Raw genomic sequence first — 26,517 nt, 5'->3', positions numbered from 1 at the left:
TGTCATGCCTCGGACAAACGCCACCGGGAGGAGGAGGAGGGGGGGCCCCACGGGGACGCCCTGTACAGGCTCCTGGAGCACGACCCCCACTCGGCCCTCAATGCGGGACAGACGGCGGCCTGCGCCCCCCAGAAGGGTACGGTGTCAGGGCGTCGGACATTATGTTCAGAGGTCTTATTGGGCTTGTCGGCTTCCAGTGTCTGTGCGTATAGAACTAGAAGAGCGTTGTTTTTGTGGTGGTGGGAAGCATCCTGTCGTGCTTGTTGTGTTTTACTAATTACGCCAGTGCTTACACTCATTTGGAGGCTAAAACTAACGAGTTAATCTTCATTGTACTGCTGCTGCAGAGAGGGACATGCTGTGTGTGTGTGTGTGTGTGTGTGTGTGTGTGTGTGTGCGACTGTGCGCATGTGTGTGTGTGTGTGTGTGTGTGTGTGTGCGATGTGTGCGTGTGTGTGTGTGTGTGTGTGTGTGTGTGTGAGTGTGTGTGTGTGTGTGTGTGTGTGTGTGTGTGTGTGCGCGCTTGTCTGTGCTCTTAAATCTATCAAACACGGCTTCTTGTCAGGTCGTCTGTTTTCCCTGATAACACCGTTTTACAACATTCTGCCTTTATAAATCCTTGCCAAAACTCTGCTGTTGTGAGAGCGGTCGGTCTTCCTTGTTAGAGGCTTGCCCGTCGCTGTGCAAATTGTTGACCTTTTCTTACGTTTCAGAATTCAGAATCTGTTTTTATTTGTGTCTGTGTCTGTCTCTGTGTCTCTGTGTCTGTCTCTCTGTGTCCCTGTGTGTGTCTCTGTGTGTCTGTGTCTCTGTCTCTGATCAGCTGCTGAACTCTCAGCTCTTCTGAGGGAGATGATCCTGAAGCTGTTCTCTGAGTATCTGTCTGCCGATGGCAAGGTAATAACTGATAACCTCTGTGTGTGTGCGTGTTGCGTGTGTGCGTGTTCTCAAAGTGAGGCCCAGGGACCCTTGTGGCTCCTTGGAGGGGTTGCAAGTCTGTAACTCTGAGAGTGTACAATAATATAGATTATATTTAAGCGATTTATTCCATTAATATTTTAAACGTAATTTTGGTTCATTCAGGTTATTTAGTCCTACACGGTTTAGTGACAGAAATATTACCGTCCCATTCTTAACTGCCTTAGCACACCCACCCCCCACTAGGGCATTCACTTCTAGTCATTTTTACTAGTTGACTAGATGTTTAACTACCTATTATGTACCTATAATTATTATTATATTTATTATTTTTTTTGGGGGAAGAAAACTGTGTGCATTGGTGACTATAACTATAATCTACCTTATTTTCATTTATTTTTATTATCAACTAGTACAACTTAACAAGGTCGACTAGTGGACTTACTAGTCGACCAGTTGAATAGTCGACTAGTTGCTTAAAGCCCTACCCCCCCCCCTCTCTCTCTCTAGAGTGTGGACTACAAGGGCATGTCTCTCTCTCTCTCTCTCTCTCTCTCTCTAGAGTGTGGACTACAAGGGCATGTCTCTCTCTCTCTCTCTCTCTAGAGTGTGGACTACAAGGGCATGTCTCTCTCTCTCTCTCTAGAGTGTGGACTACAAGGGCATGTCTCTCTCTCTCTCTCTCTAGAGTGTGGACTACAAGGGCATGTCGGCGAGTCCTCTGTTCGAGCGCTACGGTGAGCTGGCGGTGCAGCTCCAGAGGGTGGAGCTGTTGTCCCTGAGCCGAGAGGAGAAGCTGGCCTTCTTCATCAACACCTACAACGCTCTGGTCATCCACGGGTACCTCCGCCTGGGGCCGCCCACCAACCTGTGGCAGAGATACAGGGTATGTACGCAACGCAGAGCAGTGCTTCCCAAACCTTTTTCTTTTTTTTATATATTTTTTATCCCACGATTTTGTAAACCATTTTTCACCCCTGTGTCAATCATCTAATGTGATCCTGGGCTCTACACACCCTCCACCAACCTAGTCCCCATATATGGGGGACAAGGGGAGAGCAACGGGACTTGAACTCATGCTTCCTTCATGCCTGAGTGTCCAAGTTGCTCCTTTACACCTGACAGGGGGGAGTTTCCCTGGTTGGACGTAGCGCGTGGAAGGAACACGTTTTTCCGACCAGTTCCTTTCCCCTCCATCAGGTGCCCCGGCTGGCCAGGGGGAGGCAGTTTAGAGACCAGGATTACTGCATCACTTTTGTGAGGGTAACTACCCTATAGGGGACACGGGGAGAACATGCAAACGAACATGCAAAGGCCCTTTTGCCAACCCCGCCTCGGGAAACGTTTTCATGTCAAGGACCCCCGAATTGACACTGATGAGTGCACGGACCCCCCATAAGAGAGGCTTTTGAGACGGCTCTAGCAGTGATTCTCAACCCGTTTAATTTGAAGGACCCCCAGTTTGGCATGCATATTAGTCTACAGACCCCCATTTAATGTCATTTCTGTCTGTGGGACCCCAATGTATATTGGGAAATCAATGTTAATGTAACTGAGAGTGTACAAAACTACAAATGGAACCAAATTGTTTTGTTTCCATTTGTACACTCTCAGAGTTACAGATCCAAACTATCATTTAACTGGGGACCCCCTGGAACTCCCTCAAGGACCCCTGGGGGTCCCCGGACGGACCCCACTTTGGGAACCACAGTCCTGGCGACCTCACTCAAATGTGGAGAAACTAGGTTTCTGCCCGACGACAGTAACGACAAGTTGCTGAAGAGTGGGGAGATTGTTTTTCCCTAGTATGTGAGCTACCTGATTGGACGGTATATATAGGCGCTAGCCCCTCCCATGTCCAGCTTGTAGTGTGCGTGTAAACCTAACACAAACATTAAAGGCCATTGATAATGAATGGCCAGTTTTGAGTGTATTGTGTGTAAACACACACACATTAAAAGACTAATGATTGGCAATGAATGAGATGATGTATGATGATAAGAGCGCCCCATTTTTGGGCGGGAACCCCTTCTGGTGTTTTAAAGCATTATGTCATACTTTAGCTATTGAAAAATAGCACTCGGTGCCGCACTATGAGCTTGTAGGTTATTTGAATGTATTCTTTCAGAGCCAACGTTTTTAACTCAAATCTTTGCTTCTGCGGAAGGGGACAAATATTCAGATGGGGGGTCGGCAGCCAATTACATAATAATCTTGGGGGTCCTTCCTCCTTGACACTGTCAGTAGAATCGCCCTCAGGTCTAAAGGGTTAACAGGGGTGTGATTTGTTTTTCTTTCTCTCCATTGTGCAGTTCTTTAACTATGTGAGCTACCTCATCGGGGGGGAGGTGTTCACCCTCTGTTCTTTAACCCTCAGTTCTTTAACTATGTGAGCTACCTCATCGGGGGGGAGGTGTTCACCCTCTGTTCTTTAACCCTCAGTTCTTTAACTATGTGAGCTACCTCATCGAAGGGGAGGTGTTCACCCTCTGTTCTTTAACCCTCAGTTCTTTAACTATGTGAGCTACCTCATCGGAGGGGAGGTGTTCACCCTCTGTTCTTTAACCCTCAGTTCTTTAACTATGTGAGCTACCTCATCGGAGGGGAGGTGTTCACCCTCTGTTCTTTAACCCTCAGTTCTTTAACTATGTGAGCTACCTCATCGGAGGGGAGGTGTTCACCCTCAGTTCTTTAACCCTCAGTTATTTAACTATGTGAGGGAGGTGTTCACCCTCTGTTCTTTAACCCTCAGTTCTTTAACTATGTGAGGGAGGTGTTCACCCTCTGTTCTTTAACCCTCAGTTCTTTAACTATGTGAGCTACCTCATCGGAGGGGAGGTGTTCACCCTCCAGGACATCGAGAACGGGGTTCTGAGAGGGAACAGGAAAGGAATGGCTCAGCTCCTCAGGCCCTTCTCCAAGACCGACCCACGTCTACAGGTACACAATATGTAGATCCATATCCATACACGGACACATCTTTTTTCCCATATAGTATAGTTGTTACGAAGGCTTTCACCAAGAGCTCCATGTATGGAGACAATAGTTCCATGTATGGAGACCGGCTCAGTGGTTAGAGTGTCCGCCCTGGGTCTGGGAGGTCGGGGTTCGATCCCCGGCCGGGTCTAACCAAAGACTGTAAAAATGGGACCCAGTGCCTCCCTGCTTGACACTCGGCATCAAGGGTTGGAGTCCAGGTAAGTCCCTGCGACATACTATCGTCATGTCCAGGGGGTGTACTTGTACATCAAGCTGCCTCACGCTACAGAAACAGGAGATAGGCTCCTCCCCCTATGGGCCTCATGGCTCGGCAAGGCTACTTGTGGAGACAACAGCGATATCCAGCGCTGAACCATATATAAGAAGAGTCCGAAGAGGTTTAGGCAGCTAGCAGCATAAATTGCTACACTCCTTGCGAGAGACTCTATTCCTTTACGTACGAGACAAGGATATTTGGCCTTACAATCCAAAAGTCCTCAGCGATCCCAGATGTTTCCGCATCCCGGTTAAGTTCGGATCGGACACCACTGCAGCCAGCGGGCTCTAACGAGACAACCAGCACTGGTTTTGGAGCTATCTAATAATAGTCATACATACATGAGAAAATGCATCTGAGCCTGTGCTTCTTGCATCTTTTATTTTGGACTGCCGCTTTTTTTCCATCTAGTAGGTTTATGAGTTAAGAATTATGTTAAATGATGTGCTTCGATTTGGTAGACACAAAACTGTGGTCTCAAGGCAGACTGTTTCACATCAATGGAATGCGGATATGGACTCAACTAATAATTTGGCAATTATAATAATAATTATTCCGAATTGAGGATCTGCTTTTCTGGGTCCCCCACCTACTCACTCAGGGTTGACGTGTCACACCTGCAGTGACGGGAGGGGCACCAAAATGTGGTGTTTTGATTGGATAATGGGGGCACTCCCTTATTATTAAAAGTACAAACTTTTGTGTACGTTCATCACATGACCTGATGAAGATCAAATGGATGGAAACGTTGTCAGAGTTTTCTAATAAAGAACGTCTTTCTTGTACCTGTGGTGTGCAACAGAGCTCCGTCCAATACCTACCGCTATATGCATTACCCATGTGTTCTGTCCATAATGTGATTCTCCTGCTGTCCACTAGGTGGCTCTCCCTGATGCTGAGCCCCTCATCCATTTCGCCTTGAACTGTGGAGCGAAGGGCTGCCCACCCATCAAAACGTACTCCCCACAGGTACGTAGGTCCACCCATCAAAACATACTAGTTTTAGTCATAGTCTCTTGAATAGTTTTCATTTAGTTTTAGTCACATTTTAGTCACCGGGGAATGTTTTAGTGTTAGTCTAGTTTTGGTCGACTAAATATAAGATTTTAGTCGACTGAAATGTATTCTGGCGGGCCTTGATGCCGTCGTAATGACTGTTTTTACACTTGTTGAAAATAGTCGATCTGGTATTTTCTGCATGCAACCAAGTGTAAACGGACTTATACTGGATCTCTTGTCCACTAGTCCATTCCTAACATTTTAGTCTAGTTTTTAATTGTCAATATATTTAGTCTTAGTTTTAGTCATCATAGCTTAGTTTTCATTTAGTTTCCATTTAGTTTTAGTCTGGGCACCATTTCATTTAGGGTATATGATCCTGTCGGGAGCGGATGATATCGTTACGTCATGTTGTAGTATTGTTTTGTAGTCGACAGGCAGGAACAACAGGCGGCAACTTCCTTTTCCCTCAAAACGAGAGCTTTTATTGAGAGGGAAAAGGAAGTTGCCGCCTGTTGTTCCTGCCTGTCGACTACAAAACAATACTAGAACATGACGTAACGATATCATCCGCTCCCGACAGGATCATACAGACTTTTGAAACAGAGACCAGGCTTTCCTCCGAGGTGGTGGAAAGCCTGGTGAGGCCAGGTTAGTTTTCCTTAGTGAAAAAAGGTAGTCGAAGAACACTTTTCGTCTTAGTTTTAGTCGAGGGAATCACCGTGTTCCTCTTGGTTCCGCCGTCAGGACATCGACAGCGAGCTGCGGACGGCGGCCGAGGCCTTCCTGGAGAACGACGACGGCTGTGTGGTGGATTCTGGGAAAGGAGAAGTGAGACTGAGCCAGATCTTCAAGTGGTACAAAGCTGATTTTGGAGGCACCGACGAGAAGGTAAACGGCTCTGTTCACGTCCCTGTTGGACAACATTATAGGCTTTGTAAAGTGATAATAGAGCGTCACAAGTACTTTTCAAGTACTACTTTATAGTACTTTTTCCACCACTGCATGGATGTTGGGGTTCAAAGCACTTAGAGTGAACGTGTGTGTGTGTGTGTGTGTGTGTGTGTGTGTGTGTGTGTGTGTGTGTGTGTGTGTGCGCGTATGTTATTGCAGCTGTTGCACTGGGTGATGGAGCACATGGGGGACTCTCCTAAGAGAAGCAGCCTGCAGACGGTGCTCTCTGACGGGAGGAAGACCAAGGTCACCTACCTTCCGTATGACTGGAGCACCAACAGCAGCGCACACTGATACACACACACACTGACACACGCACTGACGCACGCACACACACACACACACACACACACACACACACACACACACACACTGACGCAGTGACGCATGCATGCAAGCACGCACACATAAATGCAACACGCATGTGCATTTCTAAGCGTTACTGTCCTTATTTACGCGTGATTCATTGAACAAAGTGTCTTCCAGTTCCAGTGTGTTCTCCTCCAGCCTGGAGGGAGACGTTTTAAACACTGTTATGCAAAACAAATCAAGCACACCTCTTCATAGTCCCATCCATCCATCATCCATCCGTCCGTCCGTACGTCCATCCCAGGGGGGCAGTCAGACAGATATTTTGTGAAGCCACTAAGGAAATCGGGACTTCCTGAAAGTTCATATAATGGCCTGTTGTGGCGCTGTCATTGGGCTCAAAAAAACCCATAGCCCCATAGAAGTCCATGTATTTGGGCCCAACTTCACCTAGACTGTATTACCTTAATAAACATGGTCATGAATACTTTCTGCTTCCAGTCACTAGTTTAAAGTCTCATTCCTAATGTCATAATATTCTTTTGGGAAAATTATGGTCCCATTTATAAAAAAAATGACCATAAAGTCGCGTATGTTCTGAGGGGCGTGGCTACCGTTACAGTCTATGATCGGGATTCCCCACCCACTCGAGTCAAAATAAAAACCAACTAAGAAGAAGGGGGGAAGTCCCGCCTCGTTGTCTGGGCCAGCCAATGGGCCAGCTGGGCCCAAACGGATCTAGAAAGATGGCGATTCACAATTCAAGGACTGACAGGCTTCATTTTACGTTCATGTTAGACCCGGGGAGCGCTTTGTCCATATTTTTTACAGTCTATGGTCCATCCATCCATCCATCCATCCATCCACCGGAAATATACCTTTTACGAGCTGTTCACTTTGTTGCTGTTGGGCAGAAACCTTTTATTATTATTTTTGTATGTTTTTTTTTTTTTTTAACACTTGAGGCAGTATATAGATTTTTTTGCTGGTATTGGCGAAGCATGCCATTCTGATTCGATTCATCCACATGATATTTCACTTAGTCATATTTTGAATGCTTCAGATGATGTTGCACTATTACTGTTTTATACTCTGCTGTACTAGTCTATTTACATTTTTTTTTTTTTACTAACTTGTAGCTGCACACAAACGATTATTAATGTCATTTTAGGCTATTTATTCTTACTGTATATCAGTGGTTTTTAAACCTTTTAATTCCTGGACACCACTTTGAGACCCACTGTGCTAGATTTAAGCAATATTACACCAGAGGGTTTAACGTGATTATTGCCACGAGTGATGCGGTCAGGAACGAGACGAAGTCGAGTTCCGCAAGCATCACTGAAGAGGCATTAATGACGTTAAACCACACCCTCTCGTGTAATATTGCAATTCTACAACAGTTACCCTTAAAACTAAGAATCGCTGAAAAAACTTTTTTTAAATTTCAGATATAGTCACTATGACCACAAATGTCCCAAGAAACTAGCTAGCCTAAAGCCACCGAGTTTGCTATAGCGCTCTGGGAAAACAGAGCAGCTGAATTATTTGTTTTGATCAGGTGTGGCGTGGTGCTGGTTTGAACCACGGCTAGAAGGCTGTTTCAACCAATCAGATTGCTTCCTCGAAACGACCTGTTGTATAATAATTGTTTAAATTACACACTGGTGTCGAATCGCCGGTATATACTCGTATCGATTGATGTGCAATAAGTTATTGGTATCGTAATCCGGTACATCTCTGCCTGTACTGTATATGTAACATATCACCATGCTGTACTGTAATCTTTCATTTGAGACCTCGGTAAATGTGCTGCTCATGCATTTTCATATCCTATATTTGTTATTATAGATAAATTCATTAAAACAGTCATATATTTGATTAGTGAAATATTTATTGATACTTAACCCACCACTGAGACACTTGTTTGCATGTGTATGGTCAACGTGTAATGCAGGGCCAGATTAACACCTCTGAGGGCCCCTGGGCCCTGAAGCTCGAAGGCCCCCCCCCTTCACATGTACACGTAAATCTTTGTGCGAGCGCTTATTGCGCACGCAACATTTGTGCTGTTTTGGGCCATTTTGGGGCGGTTTTATGCTGTTATATTGGCCTATTTCCGGTCTCCTACCCCCCCAGAGTGACAGCCAATTTAGCGCATTGCTGCTTTACACACATTTTGCACTTTTCAGCTGCCTTCCAACAATAAAACACATCTTTTTAGACACCATTTATTTAATTCGGATTAGCAGGGAAATTTTCCGTGGAGCTAAAAAAATTAAAATAAAAACTTTTTTTTTGAGGGGCCCCATGGTGCCCAAGGGCCCCCTGGGCACGTGCCCAAAGTGCCCATATGGTAGATCCGGCCCTGGTGTGATGCCATGTGCACATTTTTATTTTTTTATAATAAAATGGAGAAAGAAAAGCTCACGGTGACCAGAGTGTCCACCTAACACGTCTGGGAACGTCGATGTTAAAGAGACATTCCTTTCCCCAAAAATGTACAAAAATATAAAGAATATATGCTTGAATATGCATTGGAAAATTGTCTGAAATATGGTTAAGTGTACACGATTTGAGCTTGAACATTTAAGGCATAATATAAGTGCTAAAAAAAAAGTGGGAAAAAGTCAGTCAATAGACAATAAGTTGAAGGTTAAATTTAGGTCTGATAATGATTTTCAAATTATATGCTTTATTTTGTTTCTGACCATTTGTTTTAACTTTTGTTTTCACTCTTCCTGTGTCCAAGCTAATTACTATTTTGTCAATCTACCGTGATATTTCATTTGTTGCTGTCAGAAAGCTATCTTCAATTCAATTCAAAAAGGGCTTTATTGGCATTTGTATACTTGCCAAAGCAAAAAGTGAAACAATACAATCAAAACAAAATGTATGTACAATTGGAAAGTCAGAATCTACAATAAATCAATTTTACGTGTACGGTTCTGAGATCTCTCGTCTCCATGCAGAGCACGTGTGTCAAACTTTTACTAGAGTTATAGGCTAGTTACATGATTAGTAGCCTACATGATTTTCTATGTAGCTATAGGGGGGGGGTGTGTGTGTGTGTGTGTGTGTGTGTGTGTGTGTGTGTGTGTGTGTGTGTGTGTGTGTGTGGTGTGTGTGAGAGACGCAACTTGGCCTGTTGTAGCGCCACCATGAGGCTGATTTGAAAACTGTCAAGTGACATTTCTTCCTCAACCTATAGTGGGAATAGGCATGCACGGCTTGGGATATCCGTGTGGATATGCACGGTTTGGGGATATCCGTGGATATGCTCCTGAGGAGGAGGATTCTAAAAACTGTGGTCAACCTGTCTGTCGTTGCCGTGGTCGGCGCGTCTATCATGCGCTGTATATTGACTGGCTGTTTGATTGCAAACTGTTTTGTGGTGTCTGCGCCCGCACTCTTCACAGTGAATGCCCTGCGTTCTACAATTACGCGCGACATGCCTGCCTATACCAGACATACAAAACACCTGCCTTGTTACCTCAGAGTTTCTCTTCTTAGTTCAACAGTCAGTTCAGTAGTTCTTGGATTTGTGATTACCATTACTTACAGAATGTGCATTTTGAATGAAACTCTGAAACTCGCAGCATGGAATGCAGCTGTCGACGCTGTATAGGTTTTCCTTTTTTCCGTTCTTTTCTCCCAGTTGCGCTCTGAGCGCTCTCTTGATTCTCTCTCTGGGGGTCATGCGTTCCTTGCGTATAAGATTGGCCGTTAATTCTCTCACGGCTCTCCACTTCTTTTTGTACAAATGATGACATTAGGTTTTTTTTTACACTGAACGTATTGTTCTTTCCATCACCATCCTCATCACCGCTAGTTTGACGAGTGAACCCTAATGATGTATAATTTTCATGAGAATTGGGCACAATACGTTTCCATACTGTGTGTGTGTGTGTGTGTGTGTGTGTGTGTGTGTGTGTGGCTGTGGCTGTGTGTGTGCGCGCGTGTGTGGCTGGTTATGGACTGGAGGCTGCAGGAGCCTTTGCTTTGAAAAGCACTGACCGGATGCTGTCATTTTTCGTGCAGACTCGACTCTGCTTTGCTCGGCTGGTCGGTGATGGGGGCGGGGCGGCCAATGGGAACAGAACACTATACACCCAGCATGCATCTGCCCCCCCACACCCCACCCCCCCTCCCAGGAGGAGGAGAGAGAGTTGATCACTCACTCTGTCTGTCTGTCTGTCTGTCTGTCTGCACATGAATGATATAACAGTTCCTAAAAACAAACAATGCATTTATAGAGAGAGTCTAGGAGGACGTTTAGGTGAAACAACGTCGTAACTAAATGGATACAACAACAGCAGCAGCGGCTCAGCGGGCGGCACGTCTCTCTGAAGCAGACGAGAAGAAAAGACACATTGTTGTATCGAATCCACCGGCCTCTTTAATCTAGTCTATAGGAGGGGCGAGAGAGTTCCATTCTAAAAAAAAAACCCCAACCAACCACCAGATGATTCTTCTCCTTGATCTCCGTCTCCGTTCCTATTGCTTCCTTCACCTTCCATCGGAATGATCGATCATCATCATCATCATCACGTCGACATGATGGCAAGTTTAAGGGGTGAATAAATCCAACTTGACAGTTGACGTACAGTCACACATCATCATCATTATCATCATCATCATCATCAGCGACGCTGCCTGCAAACCATGTTACATAAAGTATTTTCGTGGCTGCTGCTGCTGCTGGGACTGGGTCTCGAACCGCCTGGACTTTGTCTGGTTCTGGTTCTCGGCTCATCCTCCTCCTCCTCGGACCCGGCGCCCTCGGCCCCACCGCCGGCGGCGCCGCAGCGGCAGAGAGCAGCGGCCGGTCTGGTGTGGGGACCCGGACTGGAGGCGAACATTGTCCTGCCCGCCCGGTTCTTCTTCATCCAGGCGCTGGACGGCTCGGGGAGAAAGTGAGTATAGGACACTATAGACTAGAGAGAGATCAAAGGGCCTAGTTAGTATATTTTATATTATATAGTAGTAGTAGGCCTATATAGTATTTATTACACCACTGTATAGTATAGTCTACAGTATATAGGCTACTGTATATAGGCCAGTGCTTCCCAAACTTTTTCATGTCAAGGACTCACAAATTGACACTATAATTATCCCGCGGACCCCCCTTTGAAAAGACATGCCAGGGACCCCCCATATAAGAGAAGATTGTTACGGCTCTAGCAGGGATTCTCAACCCGTTGAATTTCAAGGACCCCCAGTTTGACATGGATTATTCTACGGACTCCCCGTTTAATGGCATTTCTATCTCTGCAGGACCCCGATTTATATTGTAAAATCAATGTTATTTTAACTCTGAGAGTGTACAAATGGTTGGTTCCATTTGTACACTCTCAGAGTTACAGACCCATAAGGGTCCATTTGGTTCCAAACTATCATTTAGCTGGGGACCCCCTGGAACTCCCTCAGGTACCCCTGGGGGTCCCCGGACCCCACTTTGGGAACCACTGATATAGGCTATACTCAACTTGGCAGTGTTGGTCTGTTGGAAGAATGTATTACTTGAAGGTATTGGCATCAAAATATATGTTTAAGTACCAAAAGTAAAAGTACAAAAAAATACAAATATAATAAGGCTAAAATTCTTAATGTAATTTCTTATAATATAATAATTTGTATCTGAAACGTAACTATAGTATAGCCTACTTGTACTTTTAGTGGAGTAACAGTACAATATTAGTATAGTGGACTTAGCCTAGAAGTAAAAATGTAGAAAATTGGAAATACTCCACACATTTGTACTTAAAGGTCCGCTGACACGCCCCGAAATTAATATGGGTGGTACAGCACATCACGTGGTCTGACTGAAAACAGTTTGAAACAGTTTGAAACGGGGCTACGGCGCTAGCAACAAGTGGCTATAGGTCAGGCTAGCGTTTTTGACGGTACATTTAGCGTCATATTGGCTATAAATGTAATTGAAAAAATTTATTTTTTCGCCAGAAATGCTTAGTTTGAATGCAATTGAGGTTGGCGTGGGGTTTTTTAGGGGAACTGCAGCACAAGCGCAAATTTTGGACTCTAGTCCCATGTTCCCCCGGTCGCCAACACCCCTGTCTGCCCGCTCTGAGACCTCTCAGCCCCGCAGCGCGACAGTCGCGACTACGGGCGGTCTGCTGTTGTCTGGCCGCGGCGCTGTGAGAGCAGCCCCGCAGCGCGACTACTGTTCTTTTCCCCTCTCAGCCGCAGGCTGACATGTACACCCTCGTTCTCACTCTGTAATACCGTAGTTAGTTACCACAACATTGTTCAAGTGAACTATCGTGTGTTTATGTTTGTATTCATTGTAATAATAAATATCGCTATGCCGAGGCATAGTCTTGCGGACGAGATCATGAGCCTCTACGGGGGACTGGGCATGTGTGTACACACACACACACACACACACACACACACACGCATGTACACACACATGCAATGGCACGGAATCTGCCTCGGTCGTCTTTAGCTCTCTTCCCCGCTGTCATGCACTATAGCCACGGCTAAAAGTTGTGTGTGTGTGCGTACACACATGCCCAGTTCAATGCGGGGACCTGACCAGAGACTATACGTCCGTCCGTCCGTCCGTGTGTGTGCAGCCTGCATCTGAGACGGGCTAGACTGTATGTTGTCATGCGGAGCGACGCGGCGATAAATAAAATAATCATAGCGATATTGATTATTACAATGAACAAGCATAAACACACAGTTCACCTGAACAATGTTGCGAAAAAATATTTTTTTGCATGAGACTTTCACCCAGTATTCAAGCTAAATGTGACACCAAAATAGTAGCATAAGTTGCTATGCTACCACGGCCACCAAGCCCGGCGAGCCCGCATAGAAGTCGTTGGGGAAAGCCCCTCGCCACTCTGACGTCAGAATCATGATAGCATTGTTTGATAGCAGTTATTAGCTCCCGAGGGGCGTGTCAGTCCTCCTTTAAGTAGACTGTACTGTACTGTACTGTACTGTACTGTACTGTACTGTACTGTACTGTACTGTACTGTACTGTACTGTACTGTACTGTACTGTACTGTACCTTATAATACTGTTACTTTAACCCTGGGTGTACAAATGGAGGCAAATGTGTGAACACTCATGAGTCACAGACCGTTATGTTAGTTAGTGGACCATATATTGTCAAGGACCGGACTGTTAACTAAGTGGTTAAACCGTATTATAAAGTCATTTAGCTGGGGAACGCCCTCTTTTTATTTCCCTCCTGAACGCCACATTTGTCATTTGGGGGATCCTGAGGTGTTTGTTCCCCAGGCCAGTATGGCCTGTTCCTGGCTGGGTGGGTAACAAGACAACTCACCCCGTTTCAAGGTAACAAGACAACTCATCCCGTTTCCGTTTTCCTCCCAGAATCTTCCCCCAGTGAGGGGACGTACGGTGGGAGAGGCTGGACATCAGACGGCTGGACTTTGAATTTCTCTAACTATAAACTTTCATGACAGCAGACAGAACAGCCTAAGTACAAATATAATTTATGAAAAGCTACTACAGTGAAGTCAGTTCACAGAAGTTGTTGTAGGATATGTGGGGATTTATCTGACGAGGTACCATTTGAGTGGGCAAAACCTTACATATACTAAATAATACTACATTGTTTATTGGGTCAATATAAGTAAAATAATATAGCCTTTCCACAGGAGTATCTTTTTTTTTATATTTTTCCAAAAAGAATACAAACAGCCAATAGCATATTACAAAGTTATCCCCCTCACTGGGGAAAATTCCGGGAGGGAAAACGGGCACGCCCCGGGGTGAGTTGTCCAGTATTCGCTGGGTGTGCCTAGTGGGAAAAACATCTAACATTTTATTCCCCCAAAACAATTTCCTGATTTTGTTTTAATTGGAACTCCGACTGTGAGCATATTGGAGCCCAACACTTAACACTTCGGCTTCGTTCATGTTCTTTTGGTACATTGTGTCCATTTGTTTGTGTTTTGCGTGTCGGGCCAATTAAGTACAATGTAACGACGGGAGCGTAGTAAATACACAGGGGTGTAAGATGTCAGAAAGCTGAACCAACTGCTGGCGTCACAGGCTAGCCCATTCTGACCTGAGATCAGATTCTAAAAAAATGTCTTCTATACATCCTGACAGTTTTCAGAAAAAGCTATGTTTCTATGCCAGTCGTTCTTCGATTATTAAAAAAATAGCAGACCTACAAGCTCGTAGCGCGCCACTCGGTGGCGCGCTATGAGCTTGTAGATCTGCTATTTTTCAATAGCTATAAAGCATAACATAATGCTATAACACCAAAAGGGGGTTCTCCCGTCCAAAATGGGCTAGACATGAAAGGGCGTCTTTCGAGGACATCCTCCTCCATTGATCATTCTTTTCACATGAACAACTGCCCTGGGGCCAGATGTTGGGGCCCAGTCGACGTGTCCACTTACAGCACAGCAGTGTGGTGTGGGTGTCCTGTTTACCGTTTAGTCATATTTCTTGTCACTCCCAAAGATGAAGTACGATACGGTTCCAGTCATGCGTGTGCGAGCACACTATAGCACAGGCAGGACATACAACGTTTCGACCGGTATTCTGTTTGGATGTATGGGGCTGTCAACGCCAGAAAGTCGTTTTTTTTTGCCACTTTTTTGCGTTCCTGCATAACTTCCGGGTATGATGATGATGTCATGTGCCATACCCTCTATAATAATAATAAAACTTTATTTGTATAGCACCTTTCATGACATGAAATGCAGCTCAAAGTGCTTTACAGAACAATGGAGAAGAAAAGAAAAGCAAGGCAACGACATTAAAAAAACACAGTAATGCAATACAGTGAGGACATGAATAACAAAAAATAAATAAAAGATCAATTAAAAGCAATGTTGTAGAAGTGGGTCTTGAGCTGAGCTTTGAAAATGTCTACAGAGGCTGCCTGACGAAGGTACAGTGGGAGCTTGTTCCATGCCGACGGCCCGTAGAAGCAAAAAGCTATAAACATCTTATCTTATCTAGTGCCGTCATAGATTGATTGATTGAAATATTTATTAACAGTTTGCAGAATTACAGTATACATTTCAAGCACAAACGCAATACAAAGACTGTTAACTGTGAGTGGACGACCCAATTAAGCATTACACTTAAGAGGGTCCACCTTGTTCAATTCATCAAAACATTTAGAGACGTACAAATAGACACTTCTATATAGCCAAAGAACAGAAGTTAGGAATTCATCATAAAGGAGGTAAAAAGGGGAAAGAAACATATACAGCATACAACGTTTCGACCGGTATTGGTCTTTCTCAAGTATACTTGACTTGGTTTTGTGAATAAAAACACCTGGTAGCATAACATTACAAAGTAAAGAGTCGCGAGCCCTTGCTTTTTTGTTCATGATATCCGTTAAGTTTAACAGTTTGGCTCAGCACCAAAGTCCGGAGGATGTGCTGTTGTCTGTTCTATCTCATTCTGAATCTCTGTCAGATGCACACAGGACGGGGGATGGTCCAGAGTCCAGACAGAGATTCAAAGTCGTACGATTTGTCACACACGTTTACCGCGAGTGAAATTTGTTCTCTGCATTTGACCCATCTCTCTTGGAGCGGTGAGCTGCAGCCGTGCCGCGCTCAGGAATCATTTGATTAGTAGATTTGACCCCCCAATCCAACCCTTTGATGCTGAGTGTCAAGTAGGGAGGCATTGGGTCCCATTTTTACAGTCTTTGGTATGACCCGGCCGGGGATCGAACCCCCGACCTCCCAGTTTCAGGGCAGACACTCTAAATATAAATATATATTTTTATTATCCCAGGATGTTGTAACCCATTTTTCACCCCTGTGTCAATCATCTAATGTGATCCTGGGCTCTACACACCCTCCGCCAACCTAGTCCCCATGCATATATGGGGGACAAGGGGAGAGCAACGGACTTGAACTCATGCTCCCTTCATGCCTGAGTGTCCAAGTTGCTCCTTTACACCTGACAGGGGGGGAGTTTCCCTGGTTGGACGTATAGCACGTGGAAGGAACACGTTATTCCAACCAGTTCCTTTCCAGGGCAGACACTCTAACCACGAGGCCACTGAGCTGGTGGTGAGGCTGATTCAACATTTTCTTCCCCTTTGCCTTTATTCCCAACAGTTTGACGAGGTCGCCCGGCGAGAAGACGTTCGAGGTGAAGATCGTCTCTCCGTCGGAGCAGTTCACCAGGATCTGGGTCCAGGTTCTGGACCGCGGCGACGGGTCGTTCGTGGTGCGGTACCGGATGTACGCCAGCTACGACCACCTGCACGTCCACGTCCTGCTCAACGAGCAACACGTCCACACGTCTCCGTTCATCGTCAAAGGTAGCGGTGGCATCGTTCATTCCCGCCAGGGTTGTTTTTGGCACAGTCTCTTCAATAGTTTTCATTTAGTTTCAGTCACATTTTAGTCACCCGGAATGCTTTAGTGTTAGTCTAGTTTTAGTCGACTGAAATTCGAATTTTGGCGGCCCTTGATGTCGTCAGAATGACTGTTTTTACACATGCTGAAAATAGCCGATCTACAAGCTCACAACTTGAGCTTGAAAACAAGCCCTAAACGTACAGAATAATAGGCAACACATGAACGTATATTATTTACAGCCAACATTGGTAAAGCAAAGCAAAGGTACTATGTTTACCCAGGGTAACTGGACTAAGGAAAGGAAAGGTACTATGTTTACCCAGGGTAACTGGACTAAGGAAAGGAAAGGTACTATGTTTACCCAGGGTAACTGGACTAAGGAAAGGAAAGGTACTATGTTTACCTGCAGGGTAACTGGACTAAGGAAAGGAAAGGTACTATGTTTACCCAGGGTAACTGGACTAAGGAAAGGAAAGGTACTATGTTTACCCTGCAGGGTAACTGGACTAAGGAAAGCAAAGGTACTATGTTTACCCAGGGTAACTGGACTAAGGAAAGCAAAGGTACTATGTTTACCCAGGGTAACTGGACTAAGGAAAGGACTTGTTTACAGCCAGGCCCTGCTCATAGAACATTTCATGGTAGAGGTTCGATGCCTTGTCCAAGGGCACTTCAGCGGTGGTAATTTTAACGTGCCGGTCCGGGGATACGAACTAGCGACCTTCCGATATCAAGACCGCTCCGCAAACCGTCGGGCCACCGCTGCCTTTGATCACTTCAGTCTGTCATATTACCAACACCTGGGAGAAGAAAAAACACCTGCTCCTCCAAATAGACCGACTGCCTATAATGGAGGAGATTGAAAAGTATGTTGCGAGCTGCTTTGCGCACACACACACACACACACACACACACACACACACACACACGTGTCACTCCGCACCTGCACGGATCCCATTAATGTCCTGTGTCTCCTCCAGGCCTACCGGTCTACCACGAGGGCTGTGACTGCCCCCAGCCCAGTGGCTCTGGGTTAATGTCTGGCTTAATGTCTGGGTTAATGTTCTGTCTCCTCTAGGCCCGGTCTACCACGAGGGCTGTGACTGCCCCCAGCCCAGCGGCTCTGGGTTAATGTCTGGGTTAATGTCTGGGTTAATGTTCTGTCTCCTCTAGGCCCGGTCTACCACGAGGGCTGTGACTGCCCCCAGCCCAGCGGCTCCACCTGGCAGCGGGACATGCACTGCCCCTCGTCCTACCCCCAGATAGAGGCGGACCTGGCCCGGTTCCCCCGAGGAGTGGACCTGGAGCGCAACGGCCAGGAGATCACCCAGCGCTTTGGACAGAGGCAGAGCCTCTGTCACTACACCGTCAAAGACAACCAGGTAAAGACACTACAGATCACCCACTACACCGTCAAAGACAACCAGGTAAAGACACTACAGATCACCCACTACACCGTCAAAGACAACCAGGTAAAGACACTACAGATCACCCACTACACCGTCAAAGACAACCAGGTAAAAACACTACAGATCACCCACTACACCGTCAAAGACAACCAGGTAAAGACACTACAGATCACCATCAAAGACAACCAGGTAAAAACCAGAGAAATGGGGCGGCCAATCGGGACACGGTATGCAATATGGGCGGGCTTTGGTACAGTGACTTTCAACGCTTGAGACCTTTGACTGACAGTAGCTCTGACCAATTGCGTCAAAGAGAAAATGTTTCAACCCGCCGCCCTGGAAATGAAATCCAAGCTGAGCCTCCCCAGACTAATATCCCGCGGTCCGTGCGATATTAGTCTGGTTTATTAACCAGGCTACCACTGATCTAGGAATAGATAATATAATAATAATAATAAGCTTTATTTAAATAGCACCTTTCATACAGGGTTGCAGTTCAAAGTGCTTCACAGGCAGGGCATACATCAAGTGCTTTACAGTTAGGTCATATAGGTTATATCAAACACAATACAAGACAGTAAATGTGCATAAAGTCAGACTTTGAGATAAAAATAGGCATGAGAAGGTCAAGCATGTCTGTCTGACACACACACACACACACACACACACACACACACAGAGAGAGACATTCCTCCTGGTTTCCCCTGCGTGCAGCATCATGTATATTCAGTTCCTAGTAACTCGTAGGGACCATAAAACAGACACAAAGCCGAGCAGAGCCCTGCCTGGCGGGGCTTTCTTTGTGCATCCAGGTGACATCCAGGTGACCCTGGACTTCCATTTCAGGTCCTTGTTGTAACGGCGATATTATGTTTTGACGACCATTCCCACGCCTGAGGGTGTCTAGTCATTCGTAGTGATTGATGGTTGTGTCTGTGGTTTCAAGTGGGTTCCCATGTCAAGTGGTATACCGGTATGTCTGGTTTGTGAGGATTCTTTTTTTGGACGGAGGGTAGATAATGCAAATCTAAATTTCCTTTTTAAGGCTCATTCATAGTCTGGATTTTCGGTGGTGAGGTGACCACCGCTCCGGTGGTGAGGTGACCACCGCTCCGGTGGTGAGGTGACCACCGCTCCGGTGGTGAGCTGACCACCGCTCCGGTGGTGAGCTGACCACCGCTCCGGTGGTGAGGTGACCACCGCTCCGGTGGTGAGCTGACCACCGCTCCGGTGGTGAGGTGACCATCGCTCCGGTGGTGAGCTGACCACCGGTGAGCTGAAATAACGTTGAGCGGTGGTGCGTAAAAACAGAGAGAAGGGCTGGGGTCGGTGGCGGTGGTTTGCTCTTCACCGCGGCTCAGTGACGTCATCTTGTAGTGCGGTGGTCACCTCACCACCCAAAATCCAGACTATGAATGAGCCTTAAGTCACAGATATTCATTACTTTTATCATGTTATTTATGATTGTCTGCATCTGGCATACAGTGGCTTCCTATAGAATATCGCAGTCCCGCCCCCTTTCATGACGACGCCAGGCCCATAGGAAATTAATGCCAATGCATTTTTCCACATAGACATTTCAAAGTATTTATTTAAAGACCTTTTAAGTGTCATACGAAGCCAACTCGAGTCGTGACAAATCATGACAACAAACACAATACTTTGGACCAAACAAATAATTACAAAGAAGAAAAACAACAAGTAACGTGTTGTAATCTGCCGTTTTTTTTTCTACTTTCAAATTTTTAGTTTGGCCCAAAACAATGTGTTTATTGTCATGATTTATCACGACAAGAGTTGGCTTTGTCCGCGGCGTAAACGTCTTTAAATAAATACTTTCTGAAAAGTCTATAAGGAAAATGAACGGGTATTTCTTTTCCGTGTCTCTCGTGGGGTGGCGGGACTGCGATGCTCTATGTTATGAGGCCAGTTAAGTACCATTCCCATTCATGATTTCATGATATCATGTAATAATCATATGACTGCTATATGCGTGTGGTTTTTCCAGGTGTACATCCAGACGATGGGAGAGCATGTAGGTTTCAGGATATTTATGGATGCATTTCTTCTGTCACTCACCAGAAAGGTAAGAAAAAAGAAAAAATGATATGATATGATATAGTACTTTATTGTCAGTTCACACTGAAATGTGTCTTGCGACACAGCAGCCAAGTATGCAGAACACACATTTGACACATTTGACACAAAGAACATAAAGAACAAGACAATTTACATACATAAAGACATGAAGACAAGAGCAATATCCACCGCTTAGATTACCCCATGGCTACTACAACTCCTGATTAAGCCTCAAGGTCGACTGGTGGACAAAGGACCTCTTTAGTCTGACCTTATTGTATGCTGGTATACATATCTCCTTCCATAAGGTAGCAACCTATATTCTCCATACAACACATGCTTAGTATTAGAGGTGATATTCCTCGCAATGCATTTTTCCCATTGGCTTTTCCTAAAGTATTTATTTAAAGACGGTTACGCCGCGGACAAAGCCAACTCGGATCGTGACAAATCATGACAATGAAACACAATATTTTGGGCCGATCAAATCATTAGAAAGAAGTAAATAAAGGCATGAGACAACACCATTTGTTTTGTTTTTCTTCTTATAAATTATTTGATCAGCCCAAAACATTGTGTTCATTGTCATGATTTGTCACGATCCAGGTTCGGCTGCCTGACCTGGAGTTCTTCGTCAACCTTGGCGACTGGCCGCTAGAGAAGAGGAAGGACCCGGACAAGCTCCACGCCATCTTCTCCTGGTGCGGCTCCAACGACACCCGGGACATCGTCATGCCCACCTACGACCTCACCGAGTCGGTCCTCGAGACCATGGGCAGGTAATAAGGCACCATGTCCCCCCACACCATTTATTTTCCTTAAGCAACGTTTAAATTGTCAAATGTACTGCGCCACACAGACGTGTCAAACCAAAGAATGAATGAATCCGTTTGATATGGTAAATAATGAATGTCACTAGGTTCGTGGAAACTTTCTTAACCCATTCAGGACGGGAACCCCTTTGTCTCTCTGTCTCTCTGTCTCCCCCTCCTGGCCACCAGAGTGAGTCTGGACATGATGTCGGTGCAGGCCAACACGGGCCCGCCGTGGGAGGAGAAGAACGCCACGGCGTTCTGGAGGGGGCGGGACAGCCGCAAGGAGCGCCTGGAGATGGTGAAGCTGTCGCGCTCGCACCCCGCCGCGCTGGACGCCGCCTTCACCAACTTCTTCTTCTTCAAGCACGACGAGAGCCTCTACGGGCCGCTGGTCAAACACATCTCCTTCTTCGACTTCTTCAAGGTGAGACCCCGACCCCCCCCCCCCCGACTCCCCCGAGACCGTGGCGTAACTTCCAGGGCTCTGCTGAGTCTGCTCTGACCTCACAGTGGTGGAAAGTAACATTAACTTGAGGCAGCGGTGGCCGAACGGATTGCGGAGCGGTCTTGATATCGGAAGGTCGCTAGTTCGTATCCCCGGACCGGCACGTTAAAATTACCACCGCTGAAGTGCCCTTCCTTGGACAAGGCATTGAACCCCTACCATGAAATGTTCTATGAGCAGGGCCTGGCTCTAAACAAGTTATTGAGCTTAGTCCAGTTACCCTAGGTAAACATAGTACCTTTCCTTTCCTTAGTCCAGTTACCCTGGGTAAACATAGTACCTTTCCTTTCCTTAGTCCAGTTACCCTGGGTAAACATAGTACCTTTCCTTTCCTTAGTCCAGTTACCCTGGGTAAACATGGTACCTTTCCTTTCCTTAGTCCAGTTACCCTGGGTAAACATGGTACCTTTCCTTTCCTTAGTCCAGTTACCCTGGGTAAACATAGTACCTTTCCTTTCCTTTAACCCATTCTGGACGGGAACCCCTTAGCTTGTAGGTCTGCTATTTATTTATTTTATCGTGAAAATGTGGTGCAAACTTTGAATATATATTCTTTCAGAGCGAACGTTTTTAACTCAAATCATTGCTTCTGGAACTACATGTTTTCAGATGGGGGGGTCGGCGGCCAATTACATAGATTCTTTGGGGTCCTTGACATGAAATATTGAGCACCACTGACAGAAACATGGGGTATTTCAGAAAACTGTCAGGATTTAGAAGACATTTTTTAAATTTGGAATTTTTTAAAGTTATGTACTGTACTGTACTGTACTGTACTGTACTGTACTGTACTGTACTGTACTGTACTGTACTGTACTGTACTCTACTGTGCTTTTTTTCTTTTTTTTTTAAACTTTTTATAATTTCCAATTATCATTACTTTTACTTCTACTCCACTACATCTCTGAGGAAAATATTGTACTTTTTACTCGACTACAATTATTTGAAAACTTTATAGTTCCTAGTTACTTATTTCTAGGGTTACCACATTGTGGTATTGATACTTTTACTCAAGTAAAAAAAGAGTACTTCTTCCACCACTGACTATAATAGCCTCTTTTAGATCTATGGCTTTGGATTAGATTAGCTTAACTTAAACCCTCTAAGTAACTAAGTAAGTAAGTAACTAAGTAAGTAACTAAGTAAGTAAGTCGAAGAGGCTTATTTTCGGTCAAGACAAGTCAAGTCACCTTTTTTTTATAAAATTATATAGCACTAAAAACAACAGAAGTTGACCTCATAAAATAGAAAGAAAATCTCATTAATTAACCTTCCTCCATTTGCTGTCTTTTTTCTAAGAGTAACAATAACACTTTCACCAGTGTCCCACCAAATGAACAATAGTGCACACATTTAGCTGACCTGTCTGGACACTTCATTCATCTTCTCTGCCCTGTTCCTTCACAGTGTATATAGGGTAGCTTGCTGTTTGAGAGCAGGCTAGCTTAATACTGCCATCTACTGGACTTTACTAGAAGTGGAGTAGAGCACCCCTCAAAAATAATATAAATTGACAAATAGGAGCAAACAAAGATTTGCTACTATTCTCTCAATCACCCAAGGAGCTTAAACACACTAAACCTTCACAACAGAGAAACAAAAGAACATAACAAACTAAAAAAGCTCTCCAACAATACTCAAATTTAACACTTTCAGCCCTATATATTTTTTTTTCCTAAATGTAGATCTGCTATTATATGCGTACTGATTACTTTTACATTTGGTATGTTAAGTACATTTTAATGCCAATACTTTTGAGTATTTTTTACTCGAGTCAATTTTGAATTTGAACTCATAACAGAGTATTTCTATATTGTAGTATTGATACTTTCACTTAAGTAAGAAAATGTGAGTACTTGTTGCCACTAGACTAGGGCATCCACTTCTAGTCCTTTTCACTAGTTGACTAGTTACCTAGTTTAATAGTCGACTAGTTGTTTAACTACCTATTATGTAAAAGAAATACAAAATAAATAAATATTTGTACATTTAAAAACGGTGTATATTGGTAACTATAACTAATTTCTGAAAAACCTCATGTTTCTATACCAGTGGTCCAATGTAATTGGCCCCCGACCCCCCCCCATCTGAAAATATGTTGTTCCAGGAACCTCTCGGAAACAAACATTCGAGTTAAAATATGTTCGCTGTGAAAGAATATATACGATCTGAGCCAGATTTTCAAAAATAGCAGACCTACAAGCTCATAGCGCGGCACTGAGTGCCACGGTATGAGCTTGTAGATCTGCTATTTTTCAATAGCTGAAGTATAACATACCGTAATGCTTGAAACACCAAAAGGGGTTCCCGCCCAAAATGGGTTAAGTTACACAAAGAAATAACCCTGTCTCAGAACCGGTCCATTCTGCTGTCCCCCCTCCTTCCCTTCAGTACAAGTACCAGATCAACGTGGACGGCACCGTGGCGGCCTACAGGCTTCCGTACCTGCTGGCCGGAGACAGCGTGGTTCTGAAACAGGACTCGGGCTACTACGAACACTTCTACAGACAGCTGAGGCCCTGGGAACACTACATCCCTGTTAAAGCAGATCTCACAGACCTGCTGGACGTTATCCAGTGGGCCCGGGACCACGATGAAGAGGTGATGATGATGATGAGCACATCCCTATAGAGCGTTGCAGTCCCGCCCCCCCTCGAGAGACCCGGAAAAGAAATCCCCGTTCATTTTCCTCATAGACTTTTCAAAAAGTATTTATTTAAAGACGTTTATATACGCCGCGGACAAAGCCAACTCTTGTCGTGACAAATCATGACAATGAACACAATGTTTTTCTTCTTTGTAACTATTTGTTTGGTCCAAAATATTGGGGTTAGGGTTTGTTGTCATGATTTGTCACGACTCGAGTTGGCTTCGTACGACGCTTAAAAGGTCTTTCAAAATGCATTGGGATTTATTCCCTGGGCCTGGCGTCGTCATGAAAGGGGACTGCGACGCTCTATTTGTTCTACTACTGTAGCTTAAGCCTTATGGGTCATGTTTCTCTGATTCTATTGATGAAAGCATAATAGCATGTACAATGTTATGCCGGTGATAAATTTTGTATTTAAAATTTTTAATTATCTGATTGCTTAAGAAATGTGTATATTAATTTTTTGGCAAAACAAAACCAACAACTGACGATACTATTTTATAAATACATTTAAAATTATTCACCCAAAAAAATGACTTATTTACGCTCCATGAAGCCTTGGATTCATGTGGCATTCCTGAGCCAATAATTTGATGACAGGCAGAGATAAGGCCGCCTTATCCCTAAACTTAAAAAAAAATATATATATATATATTTTTTTTTAAATTGTTCAACTAGCCGATCTACATCGACACGTTGTGAGCTCGTAGATTTGAACTATTAAAAACTAAAATAGTTTTAAAAAAAGGCAAAGAAGTTTAGAGATAAATCACTGGCGAAAATAGAACTGGCACTTAGTCTCAAAGAGACTCAAGAGTCTCCTACTGACCAATGACCCGGGCATCAAATTATTGGCACAGGAATGCCACGAAAAACTATTGATAGAAAATACTTTATTAATTTTTTTTGGTGAACTACTCCTTTATGTATTGAAACTGACATTATAATTGGGATCGCTAATGATAATGTAAAGACTGTTATTCTGGGCCCAGACCCAGATTAAAACATTGTGAACTAGTTGTGACACTTAGTTGTGTTTAGGTTCTGTAACGGTTTGACAACTTGCACTGCTATGGTTTTCTCTCTCTCTCTTTCAGGCGAGGAAAATTGCTTTGGCTGGTCAAAAGTTTGCCCGCGACAACCTCTTGGGAGATAGCATATTCTGTTACTACCACAAGCTGTTTGAGGTAACATCTCTTAACCCATTATGTTATACTTTAGCTATTGAAAAATAGCAGATCTACAGGTCTGCTATTTTTGAAAAATCGCACACATGTGGCGCAAATCTTTGAATATATTATTATTTCAGAGCGAACGCTTTTAGCTCAAATCTTGGAACAACATATTTTCAGATGGTGGTCGAAGGCCAATTAGCCAGACTCCAGGTCACAAGAGCCTACGGTTAATGTCTCATGTTTATGTGTGTTCAGGAATACGCCAGACTCCAGGTCACAGAGCCGAAGGTCCGGGAGGGCATGGAGCTCATAGAACAGCCTTCCGACGACCTGTTCCCGTGTTTCTGCCACCGGACGGCGGTAAGGAGTAGCACAGCGTCACTGTACTGTACTGTACAGTATGTCTCTCTGGATAGATTTTAAAACAAAACAGCCATCATGAGATTAGTATAAAAATATACTGTGTATTATCACATTGAAGCAAATATTGCGTACAGTAGTGTCCTCTATTTACTTACTAAATAGCCGGGAGCTTCTACATTGTAGAAATCACATAAGAATAGTGATTGATTGTACCTTTCGATAAGTTGTGGATATTCAAAAGCTGAATAACCAAGTTTATTTCAGTTCTCATAAAAATCTTCCTCTTTATTTTGCAGGCCAAGGATGAACTCTGATCCACAGATCTTTTATTAAAACATTGTTTTACATCTGATGTATTATACAATTGTGAAAGTATGAATTGTGGGCATGCATGTCCAAGTCTAATGAATATTGTATAAATATTACTTTACCCATTTTTTTAAATAAAATATTTTTTCAGTGTTGGTATATTTTAACGGTGATCCTGATGCTGTCCTTTGTCACCCATGCATGCACACTAATCTGGTTACTTCAGTGGTTCTCAATATGGGGTCCCAGGGACTACCAGGGGTTACAGGGGGTCCCCAGATAAATTGACTGTTCTTACGAACCAAATGGACCCTTACAGGTCTGTAACTTGAGAGTGCAAAATGGAACCAATTACCTTACGGTCTGTAACTCATTGATTGAAATGTTTATTAACAGTTTGCAGAATTACAGTACATTTCAAGCACAA

At 44.4% G+C, this 26,517-nt stretch overlaps 2 protein-coding genes across 3 annotated transcripts in view; both read left to right on the top strand.

The window, feature by feature from the left end:
• The window catches only part of LOC308330294 (uncharacterized protein), a 15,372-nt gene extending 8,633 nt beyond the window's left edge, over positions 1-6,739 (top strand). Inside the window, exons 5-12 of one of the 2 annotated variants that reach the window (XM_080785130.1) lie at positions 1-136; positions 824-897; positions 1,607-1,804; positions 3,296-3,331; positions 3,757-3,858; positions 5,054-5,143; positions 5,921-6,064; positions 6,287-6,739. The exon at positions 1-136 is cut by the window's left edge and continues 62 nt beyond it. In XM_080785130.1, coding sequence (XP_080641256.1) covers positions 1-136; positions 824-897; positions 1,607-1,804; positions 3,296-3,331; positions 3,757-3,858; positions 5,054-5,143; positions 5,921-6,064; positions 6,287-6,421 — 915 coding nt within the window. In that variant the 3' untranslated portion in view covers positions 6,422-6,739. Of the gene's footprint in view, positions 137-823; positions 898-1,606; positions 1,805-3,295; positions 3,332-3,720; positions 3,859-5,053; positions 5,144-5,920; positions 6,065-6,286 lie in introns of both variants that reach the window. The other variant, XM_080785129.1, reaches the window with a different exon arrangement.
• Positions 6,740-10,619: 3,880 nt separating this feature from the next.
• On the top strand, positions 10,620-26,251 carry poglut2 (protein O-glucosyltransferase 2). The gene is made up of 10 exons (XM_080786226.1): positions 10,620-11,352; positions 16,540-16,745; positions 17,959-18,167; positions 20,203-20,280; positions 20,880-21,052; positions 21,275-21,512; positions 23,985-24,194; positions 25,341-25,430; positions 25,674-25,778; positions 26,078-26,251. Exons 1-10 carry the CDS (start codon positions 11,102-11,104, stop codon positions 26,093-26,095), a joined length of 1,578 nt encoding a protein of 525 aa, XP_080642352.1. The 5' UTR covers positions 10,620-11,101; the 3' UTR covers positions 26,096-26,251.
• Positions 26,252-26,517: the final 266 nt, after the last annotated feature.

This window comes from Protomyctophum bolini (assembly GCF_963924005.1).
Source record: "Protomyctophum bolini genome assembly, chromosome: 16".
In the NCBI taxonomy this organism is placed as follows: Eukaryota; Metazoa; Chordata; class Actinopteri; order Myctophiformes; family Myctophidae; genus Protomyctophum; species Protomyctophum bolini.
This window is presented reverse-complemented; position numbering and strand designations above follow the sequence as displayed.

Coding starts and splice junctions, on each gene's coding strand:
- poglut2 (XM_080786226.1), top strand. CDS start 11,102: ATGTTACATAAAGTATTTTCGTGGCTGCTGCTGCTGCTGGGACTGGGT. Junction 21,053..21,274: donor GTCCTCGAGACCATGGGCAG/GTAATAAGGCAC, acceptor CCTGGCCACCAG/AGTGAGTCTGGACATGATGT. Junction 24,195..25,340: donor CCCGGGACCACGATGAAGAG/GTGATGATGATG, acceptor TCTCTCTTTCAG/GCGAGGAAAATTGCTTTGGC.